The following is a 13311-nucleotide window of genomic DNA, read 5'->3' as shown; positions in this document are numbered from 1 at the left end:
TCTGAAATGCAGAGGAATCTGGCTGTCCTGGTGCATGAATCGTAAAAGGTTAGTATGCAGGTTCAGCAAGTAATTAGGAAAGCGAGTAGAATGTTATTGTTTATTGCGAGGGGAATTGGATACAGAAATAGGGAGGTTATGCTTCAGTTATACAGAGCATCGGTCAGATCACATCTGGAGTACTGTGTACAGTATTGGTCTCCTTATTTAAGGAAGGATGTAAATGTGTTGGAAGCAGTTCAGAGGTTTACTAGACTAATACCTGGAATGGGTGGGTTGTCTTATGATGAAAGGTTGGTCTAGCAATGCTTGTATCCGTTGGTGTTTAGAAGAGTTAGAGGCGACTTGATTGAAACATACAAGATCCTGAGGGGTCTTGACTGAGTGGATGTGGAAAGGATGTTTCCCCTTGTGGGAGAATCTAGAACTAGGGATCACTGTTTAAAAATAAGGGGTCGCCCATTTAAGACAGATGAGGAGAATTTTTTTTTTTTGAGGGTCATGAGTCTTTGGAACTCTCTACCTCAAAAGGTGGTGGATGCAGAGTCTTCAAATATTTTTACGGCAGAGATAGATAGATTCTTGATAAGCAAGGGGGTGAAAGGTTATAGAAAAGCAGAATATTTTTTAAAAGGTGTGAAACAGTTCAGTGTTGATGTTCAGATAGACTTGGGGGTACTCGTACAAGGAATGCACAAAGTTAACATGCAGGTGCAGCAGGCTATTAGGAAGGCAAATGGCCTTTATTGCAAGGGGATTGGAGCACAGGAATAAAGAAGTCTTACTAAAATTGTACAGGACTTTGGTGAGAACGCACCTGGAATACTGGTCTCCAGATTGAAGAAAGGATATACTTGCACTGGAAGCAGTGCAGCAAAAATTTACTAGATTGGTCTCTGGGATGGGGGTGTTGTCCTATGATGAGAGGCTGAGTAAATTGGGCCTATATTCTCTGAAGTTTAGAAGAATAAGGGGCGATCTAATTGAGACATACAAGATTCTGAAAGGGCTTGAGATGGTAGAAGCTGAGAGATTGTTCCTACTGGTCAGGGTATCTAGAACATGGGGACACTGTCTCAGGATAAGGGGCCAATCATTCAGGACTGAGATTAGGAGAAATTACTACATGCAAAGGGTTGTGAATCTTTGGAATGCTCTACCTCAGAGGCTTGTGGATGCTCCAACATTGAATACATTTAAGGCTGGGATAGATAGATTTTTGGTCTCGCAGGGAATCAAGGGATATGGGGAGCGGGCAGGAAAGTGGAACTGGACCCCAAGATCAGCCATGATCGTACTGAATGGCAGAGCAGGCTTGAAAGGCTTATGGTCCACTTCTGCTCCTATTTCTTGTGTTATCGGGGGTGGGTGGGAATGTGGAGTCGATGTTACAATCAGATCAGCCATGATGTTGAATGGTGGAGCAGGCTCAAGGGGCTTAGTGGCCTACTCCTGCTCCTAATTCCTATGTACCTGCCTTTCCCCTTCTCTTGCCCTCTGTTCTAAATTTGGGGAAGTACTCAGCTGCAAAACAAAGCTGGAATACGCCACTGAGGGCTGCTCTGCAGATGCCCACAGTGTTTTTACATGCTCCATGGTGGATCGTGGTACCAATATCCTTCTTGTGCACTGTAGACTCCTCCATAGTCTTCATCAAGCTTGCAGGATGCTTTTGATAACAGCACCTTCACCTTCTTCCCTTCTTCTCAAATGATAAGAGACATGCTGGAATAGAAACAGGGCCAGGCAGATGCAGCCCGACCAACTGCAGAGCAATCTCACCTTAATGTCAAGACACTCCCACAGATCCTCAGGAGCCAGTCATCTAATCCTTCCAATGGGGAGGTGCACAACAGTACAAGAATAGATTCTCAAAGGTAACCAACATACCACATTGGAAAGATTTTTTTAAAAACTGAACACATATAGTGAATATACACAGGGAAATAAATTGGTTATACTTCATTTCAATTTTGCCCAAAGTGTTTCTTTCTGTTAGTCTTGAATGACTGCATTTAGACTTTTCCACTTTCTTGCTTTGATAACATGATCTTTGCACAAGTCTAGTAGCCTTGTGGTTCTGGTGCTGGACCCGCAGTCCAGAGATTAAGAGTTTAAACCCCATCAATGCAAGTTGGAAACTGAATTTAGTGAATGCTAATTTGTGGGTTGGCACCAGGTGAAATAACTCTGCTGGTTTGTCACAAAAATCCAACAACTTGACTCATTTGCTCCAGGGAGAGGAACCTGCCATCCTGGCCCATGACAGACTCCAGTCCCACACTGCAGGGTTCGCTTTTAATGTCCTTAGGTCTGCTCAGTATGGGCAATAAATACCACCTTCCTAGCCTTGTTCGCATCCTGAGAACAAATATATTTTTAAGAGCTTCTCATTCTCAATGCAGCCTTAAGTTTCAAAAAAGTGAGTGCTCAAGGGTATTCTGCTGTATTTCTCTTTGAATTAAGCAGTTGACCACAAGCCATACTTCAATGAAGCAAGAGGGACTTTTCCTTCATAACGTAATTTCTCATCAGTGGATCCAAGAGGCCTTGTTAATAATGTTAAGAAATGTGACACACATCTCTTCGAATGACTTGCCTCAGATAGAGTTCTTACAATCTTTAAAACTGAATGAACAATCATCGAAGATTGAAGAATTCTTGTCATCCTTTGCCATACATTTTCCTACTCATGTTTTATGTTCTTTTGCTGAGCATATTTGGGAAACGACCTCACGGGAAAGTGAGGGAGGGTGGAGAAACAAGGGAAACAAGGCACAATGGTCCCAAAATGTAATGGGTTGTGCCAAGATTACACCCAACCATGTCCTCCAGCATGGACTAATCTGGAAACTGCAAGGGCAAAAGAGGAAACTTCATCGGCACAGGCCAGGCAGGACCATGTCCCATGCACCTTGAAACGTGGACATTGACCCACTGTGCTGGGGGAGGGAGTTGCCCAGTCCCACCTCCTGACGCTCACACAGGAATTGATTTTTTCTGGGGACAAAAATGCTTCTCTGAGGCCCAAAATGCTTGCCAGGCCCACACTCCACTAGTGGAGCACACATACACCTTTCATCTCACTCGACAAACCTGCCATATATTGTTATTTATATTTATTTTATATTTATTACATACACATTACATATACTATTTATTACATATTTATCATGATTGCCGAGGGGGATCACAGTTGCCAGGGTTGAACACGGTTGCCGAGGTTTAACACGGTTGCCGAGGTTTATCACGATTGCCGAGGTTTATCACGATTGCCGAGGTTTATCACGATTGCCGAGGTTTATCACGATTGCCGAGGTTTATCACGATTGCCGAGGTTTATCACGATTGCCGAGGTTTATCACGATTGCCGAGGTTATACTACTGTTGGTAATGTTTTAGTATAGATAGAGTGTATTAATAGTGCTAAGGTAGATTAGTATTGGTAAAGGTTATTCGTAGTAGTAAGGTTATTACTGTTGATAAAGTTGTTAGTAGTATTGGTAAGGTTACTATTACTATTGGTAGGGTTATCAGTATTAGTAGTAGCAGGGTTTAGTTGTAGCACCAAGATTTATTAACTAATAGACACAGGAATGGCAAGGCTGCTCCAACCTCTGGAGTGCACACTTGTGCTATGTGGGAACTCCAGGCAACTTCGCGTGCCCTGGATAACGATACATGCAGGAAGTGTCGTCAGTTGCACCAGATTGAGCTCCGGGTTTTGGAACTTGAGCAATAACTGAGTTACTGCGGTGCATCTGTGAGGTTGAGAGCTTCATACATAGCACATTTATAGATGTGATCAACATGCAGCTTAAGATTATGCAGGCAGAAAAGAAACGGCGGACCACCAGACAGTCAAGAAGAAACAGGCAGGTAGTGCAGGAGACCCGAGTGCATCTCACTTTTCAACCGGTATTCAGTTCTGAATAGTGAGGAAAGTGATGGCTCATCTGGGGAATGCATGCCAGATGAACTCATCAAGAGAGAACCAGGCCATAAATAAGTTGAGAAGGCAGGACCTATTGAGAGAGAAAAATAAGACTGACAAAGAGAGAATATGAAAACAGAATGGCAGTCAACATAAAAGGGATACTGCCATGTGAAGGGCAAGAGGAGGAGTGAGCCCTATTAGGGACAGAGAGGGTAATATATCTTCGAGGCGCAGTGCAAGGCTAATATACTTATTGAGTACTTTGAATCAGTGTTTACTAAGGAAATGGAGGCTCACAAAATATCAGTAGAAGCGGAGGTGGTAGAGGTAATGGATGAGGTGAAAATTGATAAGCAGGATGCACTGGAAAGGTTGGCTATGCTTAGAGTGGAGATATTGCCTGGTCCAGTTGGCTTGCATCCCAGGTTGCCAAAGGAAGTGGGGATGGAGACAGCAGAGGGGCATGCCATAATCTTCCAATCTCCCCAGTATCTAGGGAAGATGCCAGAGGATTGGAGAGTGGCAAATGTGACACCCTTATTCGAGAAAGGGTGTAAGGGCAGTCCTAGCAACTACAGGCCAGTTAGTTTATCAGTGATGCGCAATGTTTTAGAAGCAATAATCAGGGAAAATATCAACAGATACTGGGAGCAGTTCAAGTTAACTAAGGATAGCAATCATGGATTTGTAAAAGGCAGATCATGCTTGACTAATCGAACTGAATTTTTTGATGAATTAGCAGAGAACGTTGATGAAGAGAATATGGTAGATGTTGTTTACATGGATTTTAAGAAAGTATTGATAACGCACCACATAAAAGGCTGGTTAACAAAACTGAGGCTCATGGAATAGGAGGGTCAGTGTCCAGCTGGATAAACTATTGGCTTATGGACAGAAAGCAACAAGTCGTAGTAAATTGTCACTTTTCAGACTGGAGGATGATAGACAGTAGTGTTCCCCAAGAGTCAGCGCTGGGACCACTGCTTTTTATTGCTATACATAAATGACTTGGATCTTGGAATAAAGAGTAGAATCTCAAAATTTGCTGATGACAGCAAACTTGGAGGTGTGACAGTGAGGACAATATGAACCGTCTGCAACAGGACATAGATAGGCTCGCAGAATGGGCAGAAAGGTGGTAGAAGGAATTTAATACTGAGGTGATGTATTTTGGCAGAAGAAATAGGGGGAGGCAATATATACTTAATGGCACCATTCGAAAGAGTGTGCAGGACCAGAGGGACATGCGAATGCATGTGCATAGATCTTTGAAGGTGGCAGGACATATTGAGAAAATAGTTAGTGAAGCATATGGGATCTTGGGCTTCATAAATAGAAGCACGGAGTACAAAAGCAGGGAAGTTATGCTGAACCTTAAAGTTCTGATTAGGTCCCAACTGGAGTATTGCATCCAGTTCTCATCACCACACTTCAAGGAAGCCTGTGAGCATCCTTGACGGGATGCAGAGGAGATTAACCAGAATGGTTACATGGGTGGCGAATTTTAGTTACAAGGTTAGGTTGGAAAAGCTTTAGTTGTTCTCCTTAGAACAAAGCAAGACTGAGGGGAGATTTAATAGAAGTGTACAAAATTGTGACAGGTTTAGATAAGTTAGAAAAGGAAAGATTGTCCTCATTAACAAATGGTACAAGGACTAGGGGAATCAGATTGAAAGTTTTGGGCAAAAGATGCAGGGGAAATGAGAGGAAGCACTTTTTTTTTTTACGCAGTGGGTGGTAATGACCTGGAACTGGAGGTAGAGACAATCAATGACTTCAAGAGGAAGCTGGATGGCCACCTGAGAGAAATAAACTTGCAGGTCCACAGGGATTGGAGCTGGGGAGTAGGACTGACAGCATAGCTCAGTGGAGAGCTGGCATGGACTTGATGGGCTGAATGGCCTCCACTGTGCCATAAATGACTACGACTGTATCCTTTCCCAAAGCCAGAGCCAAGAATTAACAACATAGGAAATCCTCATTGCCAGCTGTGCCATTTGTTTTGTTTTTGAAAGGAGTGGAGAAGACGCCCCACCACAACCCACCCCCCATCCTCAAGGTTATTCAGAAACTCTCAGAAATGAAAGACAACCAACAAGGCCAACAGGTCTTCATTATTTGTCTAGGGGTTCCACTGGTCACCCATTGGTTCAACTGGCAAAATTTCTGAGGAATTTCATAGCAAATACGTTACTGAATCTGACAAAATCCACACAACCGTGTACACTGTTCAAAATATAATAATGCTGTAAGGGAACAAAGATGCTCAACACAAGGTACATGATAAAAAGCTAAATTACCGATACCTCGAACAATAAGCTCAGCAAAATTCGATACACCAGAGCCTCTTTCAGACTGAGTCACACAACGATACAAATCTTGATCGTTCTTTTTCACTTCTTTCAATTTGAAGGATGCTGCAAACCGCCTGTGATTTATATTCTTTGTCTGAGCAACTGGTATGTCTTCCCCATTTCGCCTCTGATGAACAAAAAAAAATTAAAATGTTACTTATTTCTTATTGGATCCTGGGTCAAAATTAGAGATTATCACTTCAAAAATGTAAACAATCCTGGTTTACTTAGCACATTTAATAGGCATTTTATTTAGAAATCTGAAAGAAGAAATTGTATTTCACACACACACAATAAGCCCAGTTTTTTTCATTTGGTTGCAACTCTGTGTTCTATCAATCATAGCATCAATGCACTGCAAAGTTAACATCCCATTTCCTCTTTAAAACAAAATTGGGTACAGGTCATGAATGACATTTTATTTCAACCTATCTTAACAAGACCAAGTGGCTCTGTTTGGGCGATTATCAAATTGCACAATTTATTTTGGCTTTTACATCTTTCAGGAACAAAGATTTCAGCAAGAGCAGCATGATGGGAGAGAATAACAATTACCCATTTCTGCCCAGAAATGTTACTTTATATTGCATTGTTATGGACAGCTTTGAGTAAAGTATATCAGTTATAGATGGTAATCCAACAGTCCTTATGAAGACACAGTTCTATCTCCACAAGGACATCTTCCATTAATAGTCTAACACTGCTGCTGTCTTCCCACAGAATGAAGGTTTTATGCTACTATATCCTTCCAAGCTTGTTCAGGTGATGCCTGTCACTTCAAGCAGTCTGCAGTGAATATACACCAGGGAAGCAGCCTCTGCTAGCTTTGATGTCACTTCTCAAAGCAGGTGAAAATCAGTATTTCTTTGAGACACGATTGACTCTTTATGCTCTTTGAACTTCGCCAAGCTAGCCACTCAGTTGCAAATCTTCAAAAATAGAATTATTACTATTAGCCAACATCCAAGAGTCATCCATCACCACCACAGAGCATGTCCTAACCCATTAGCAGGATAAACACACCAGAAGTGGAGTCACAGTGGCATCAGTCAGGTGGAAGCGGCCCCAAAAGTCATCAATATTGACTCCAGATCTGATGACATCAGGCTTCAAATCAGACATGAAAATCTCCTGCTCATCACACCAATCATATGCAGTTGAAAATGGTGGTGGATAATTAAACAACAGGAGGAGGAGGCGCCATGAACACCCTCATCCTCAAAGACAGAAGTGTTTTCAAGGGTCTTTAGCTCGAAATGCTGAGTAGAACTTAGTTCAACAGGTTCTGGTCATCATACATGCCAGCGTCCAGCCCATTTACTCCACTCCAAATGAAATCGCAATGTGGCTGAATTTAGTGGACACAGCAAAGGCTATGTTCCCAACAACATCCCAGTTGTATCACTTAAGACCTTTGCAGAAGAGCTAGTCATTTCCCTAGCCAAACTGTTCCCTTACAGCTAGGACACTGGTAGCTACCCAACCAGGCCTAAGATTGTCCAGGTATGCCCTATTCACATAAAAGAGGTCAAATCTAACCTGGCCAGTTACTACCTCTGGTACCTGCACATTTATGATTCTATACAGTTAATGCCAGACAGCCATTCGATTGCAGAATGTCACAGCTGAACCCCAGAAGGTTCTCGTGCAACATCTCACCATCAATATATGATCTGCAGAGGTTACCGGATAAGCACCAGGATCAGAAATGCCCCACTGACACTATCCATTCCTATTCAATCAAGGAGTACTCGGACCAAATTTGGCACCCCAAATACTATCCTTTATGAGACCAGCTATAATTGACACCGATCAATGATCTAACACAAATATTTTTGATCTGCATCGCAAAATAGCACAACACCCCAGCGCATATAACCAATAACCCACTATGAGAACCCTAGATCCAAAACATTTTGCAAAATATCTTTAGTTTATGTAGTACTCACCTCTTTTTAGCCACGATGCTCTATGGGGAGATTGTTTATAATTTGATCCCCATCTTTCTTGGAATCATTGCATCCCAAGGCCCTGACAGCCTTCCAGTACCTCACCTAAGTGACTATTCCTGAAGCGTGAGCATAGACATAGAGTGTGCAACAGCCAAATATTATCTTGTCCTCACTAACATCTACACATGTATACTTTCCAGCTAACAATCAGGAGTAGGGGTCCTTGAATGTTTTTCCCTCTCTTGCGTCCCGAGATGCTGCAGCCAATTGTTACAATTCCACTACTATCCTGGATAAGATCACAAACTTTACACAGATGAAGGATTGGGCCTGGAAACCTCTGTCAATATGGCTCAGGATCATACAATAATTTGGATTAGTCACTAAGCCATTAGGCAGTAGTCAAAGCCATTGAAGGTTGACTGCCAAAAAAGCCCTCCTTTTCCAAAAAGGCATGAGCGAATATTTACTCTTAAAATATTGAAAAAAACACCCCAAATACATTGTTACGAGTGCTTCTATGTTTTTAAGTTTTTTTTTGAGGACTCGTATTTTAGAGCTGGACATTGGCTTATTCTGGGTAAACTGAATAGACTCCATGGATGGGTTTTTACCAGGGTCACTGAGAGGTCTGGCTTTGAAAACAAAAGAGTTACTGGAAGACACCTGTTTTCAAATAATTACCTAGCAAGGGTTGCTTTTGACTTGGGGAAGATGTTTAGAGAGAAGTGACAGGTCAAGATTTATAGAGGTCAGGAGGCTTGCCTCTTGTGACATTGTTTATGGTTTCGTTTTGGACAATGAGTTGGGATATGGACAATGGTTTGAAAAGACAGTTGGAGAAAACTTGCCAAGAACAAACCACCCCAACTCAGACTGTTCCAGCAGTTTGAAAAAGCCTGCTAGTTTTCCATCTCTCGAGAAGCAAGTGTAAGAAGCAGACAGAAACTGTTGCCGCATTTCTGCTGCAAGGCCTATCTGAAACCTCTGTTGCAGCATTTCCTGGAAAGGCTCCCCAAACTGATCGTCAACGTGGCCTGAAAAGAACTGTTTTAAGAAGATCCCAGTGACAGCCATCTATATGCATTTGGGATGCCAAACCAAAACAAAAGGACATCTTTCCATACCTTCTCTTTCTTCTTCAAGAATTAGCAAGAATTTAACCCAAGTGGTTTTTTTTGTAATAGAGCTCTGAAACACAAATCCCTTCATTTTTCCAGTTAACTGATGTATGTATGTGTGTGTGTGTGTGTGTGTGTGTGTGTGTGAGGGCCTAAGGTAAAAAGGGAACTTTAATATTTCAATATGTGCATTTATGCTTTACTTCATTATTATTAAACAAGTCTTAACCAGTAAACTGATAATTTTGTTGTTTATTTAAGAAACCTGATTGGTGCGTTTTATTCTGGGAAAAATAGAGTACAAGATTGACCGTATTGGTAAATGGGAAAATTTAAATATACGATGTTGACCTGTGGAAATGTGGACCTAGAATAAACAGCGCACTCCTCCCACCTAAGTCCCAACAAATAATATATCTGAAACGCTGCTCACAAATTCAACCACATAGCAATGAATTAATACCATCCCTCTCCCAGAGTTCCCAATCAGTTCAGTGCCTATAGTAATACTTACACCCTACCAGGCAGGTTCAAGAGACAAATCTTTTCACCCTTGGGCTGCTGTAACTATACATGAGTTGCAATTCAATTACTGAATTGACATTTATATTAGAAAGCAGAATGAGAAGATTTTTTTTAAATACTGCCTAAAGTTAGCTATTAAGTTCCCAGTTATAATTTACTTTCTGACAGTCCATCCTATTGTAGACCATTTCATAACTTATTTCCTCAATGGTGAGGTCTGAGAGAACAATACATCAGTGAAGGCACAGTTTTAATGATATAGCCAGCTACAACAGTCTTTTCAGTAGTCTATGAAGTTAATATTCCCCTGGCCCTCAAACAGAGCTGTCAGAAACCAACAAAGGGTTTAATACTGATTTGCTATTTCAGGTCCCTGCTACTTAGTCTGGAGCACAACACAAAAAACATCTTGACCTCTGATAAGTTAAAGCTGATTGCTGCCCTCAGCTACGCAACTAACCTTTGCTTAAGTACATGAATTCAGTGCTCTGAAGGTTTAAAAATCAATACATGGATTCAGTACACCCACCCCTCTCCAATATGAAAACATTTGTTTTGTAGTTACAAAAAAACTAGCTTTTAGGATACAAGAGCCTCTACAGCTTTCACCTCTGAATATTTATACAAAGGATATTACATGCTCAAGTACCTGATGCCTTTATTCCATAGGTGAGTTGTACTGGTCCCTCTCGATTAAAACAACCTGATCAAATGTTTTAACATGTACTTTTCTGTTTAAACCAAAAATGTGTACTTTTTGAGGAGCGTAAATTTATTTTAGCTCAGTTGTTGAAAATTAGTGTAATTCCAATAGGAGGAAGAGAAAGCTGCAAGATGCCAGTGATTATGAAAATAATCTGCACAATAAACAAGATACATGCAGGGTATCACTCTTTATTCAACATGCAACTGATATCTATTTGTTGGATAGTGCATCTCATCGTGGCCAGACATATTGTTCTATTACTTACAGTTTAAATTTGTTTTTCCTTAAATAAATGAGCATGTTTGTGTTTTGGAAACCAAGTGTAATGGAGTATGCATTTTTAAAAAAATGTTCCTATGATCCTACTGCAAATTTGTTTCTTGTGTGATGTTTGTGCCATCGTTTTACCAACAATGGGAAAAGTGCGACATGTTGAGCTGGAACTGATTCAGGCAGTTTGGCAGGCCTTCTAAATTAGATCTGAGGTCATTTGGCAATTATACAGGATCAAAACAGTGGAGGCAAAATAGTCCAAAAGACTTGCAGATGAGTAACCATCTTCTTTTTCAAAAAAAGATAAATATTTATCATGCGTAAGGTATTTCTGTATTTCAGGTACTCATGGAAGAACTTTTTTCTGCATTTTAACAGTAAAAATGTATGAAAATATATGTGGCTCAAATTTTCAATCTACTGACAATCATTATAGTGAAAAAAAATATTTCCCCGACATGCCCCATTGCTGAACAATTTTTAATCTGCCATTCTATCAGTAATATAATAAACACAGCATTATACCAGTTGCGTATCAGTGCTTTCATTTTACTCAATGCTTCAAAAATTTACTTACATCTACCACATGAGAGTTATGGTTCTCACAGAAATCAAATAAAAACCAATACCTCACTATTACTAAGTACAACACCGAACTGGTGTCATTTAAAAAAATCATTAATGGGCATTTCTTCCCCCCTCAATCACTGTCAAGCCTTGGACAGGATGCAAATATCTTACTTTCAGCACAGAGTTTTATAAACATGCTCAAATATCAGGATCATGCATCACATCAATCCCACTACTATATATAACAAAAATCTCTCCCCACACTGTAAACCCTCCAATTGAATTGTGCATCAATTGTCTGCATCTTTCACATCAATGCGAATTTTTCATTTATTATGTGTTCCATAGTTTTTATCAATAGGATTTTAGATAGCTTTGACAATAACCACACCCCCAGCTGTAATTTGCATAACAATGATTGATTCCACCACTGGATTTCTGAAGCCAACAGTCACTTGAGTCTCATTACAAAACCTGAAACTATGTCACTCTAGGGCAATGTTACGAATGTGTGACAGTGTTTAATCAACTACATCAGAGATTGCAGATTCTCTTGGTGTTTGCATATAAATAAAAAACAGGCAACTATAAACTGATCTACTGTTAAGTTACATAAAATATGCAAGTGGAAAATAAATCTTAACTCATTCTTAGCAATCTTTTTATAGATTGATAAAGTGAGCATCGCATGGAAATCATTGACAGTTTTTTTTCCATTTTTGGTAGAATGAGTTATAACAAGACAGATGGGAATACAGCATTGCTAGATCTCACCTGAAGCCACAGCTTGTTATTCACTGTATCCCTGCCTGTAGCGATGCACTGAAATGTAGCATTTTGTCCTGCATTTACTTCCACATCTCCGAGTCGCAAAAAGTGAGGAGATTTGTCTGCAAAACATCAACATTTTGAAATGTTCATGACAAAGGTCATCTCAATTTGTATGTGTGTGTACTGCATGTACCAGTATACTGTACTCACTGCTTTGATTTCATTTAAACATTTATGACGGACTCAACAGCAATACTGTAAGCTAAACCCAACATTTATTCGTTAACTTGCTTAATTATCCTTCTTCCAAAATAAAACAAGTTCAAATTCAATCATATTGAAAAGCCAAAATACTGAAGATGACGGAAATCTGAAACAGAAAATGCTCTAAGTACTGTGGAGAGAAAAACAGTGAACGCTGCAGCTCCTCTCCACAAATGCTGCCTGACACGCTGAATATTTCCAGCATTTTCTGTTTTTGTTTCAAACATGTTTCCAACTGTTTTCCAGGGTACAAAGAACAAAACCAATTTTTCAACATATACACTAGTAGCACAGAGTACAGTTGCCATCAAAAAGTTGGAGACAGTCAATTATATAGTGACTTGGGCCTTTACCAGCCTGTATCGCCACTGTCCCCAGACTCTGTCGCCCCCACCAGAAACATATGATTTCAAATCATTCAAATGCTGGGTTTTGAGAATGCTTTAATTAAAGAAATTGCTGAATTCCCATTCATTATGTTTTTCTTGAGTAATTTGTTTTTGTCCAGGTTTTCCCAGATCAAACACCAATTGCAGCCTTTCTGGAAAAACATGATTCTGGTCTGTATGATAATCTGGACTGTTGCATGCTAAACTATACTATCTGATAATAAAGTCCTACTCAGACTCTGTCCCCCAACTCTTTTTCCGGTACATTGATGACTATATCGGTGCCATTTCCTGCTCTCGCCCCGAACTGGATAACTTAATTTTGCTTCCAATTTTCACCCATCTCTCCTCTTCACATAGTCCATCTCTGGCAGTTTTCTTCCCTTCCTCGACTTCTCTCTCCCCATCTCTGGGGATAGACTGTCCACCAATATTCATTATAAGCCCAC

At 40.5% G+C, this 13311-nt stretch overlaps 1 protein-coding gene across 3 annotated transcripts in view; it reads right to left on the bottom strand.

The window, feature by feature from the left end:
• Positions 1-13311, bottom strand: part of ptprk (protein tyrosine phosphatase receptor type K) — a 553573-nt gene that overhangs the window by 454956 nt on the left and 85306 nt on the right. For all 3 annotated transcript variants that reach the window (XM_068025166.1, XM_068025170.1, XM_068025171.1), the window contains exons 3-4: positions 12213-12328; positions 6244-6418 (exon numbers count right to left, since the gene is read on the bottom strand). In XM_068025166.1, coding sequence (XP_067881267.1) covers positions 6244-6418; positions 12213-12328 — 291 coding nt within the window. The remainder of the gene's footprint in view (positions 1-6243; positions 6419-12212; positions 12329-13311) is intronic.

Source organism: Heterodontus francisci, chromosome 3, assembly GCF_036365525.1.
Source record: "Heterodontus francisci isolate sHetFra1 chromosome 3, sHetFra1.hap1, whole genome shotgun sequence".
In the NCBI taxonomy this organism is placed as follows: domain Eukaryota; kingdom Metazoa; phylum Chordata; class Chondrichthyes; order Heterodontiformes; family Heterodontidae; genus Heterodontus; species Heterodontus francisci.
Note: the sequence above shows the minus strand (reverse complement) of the source record. Positions and strands in the feature narration are given on the sequence as shown.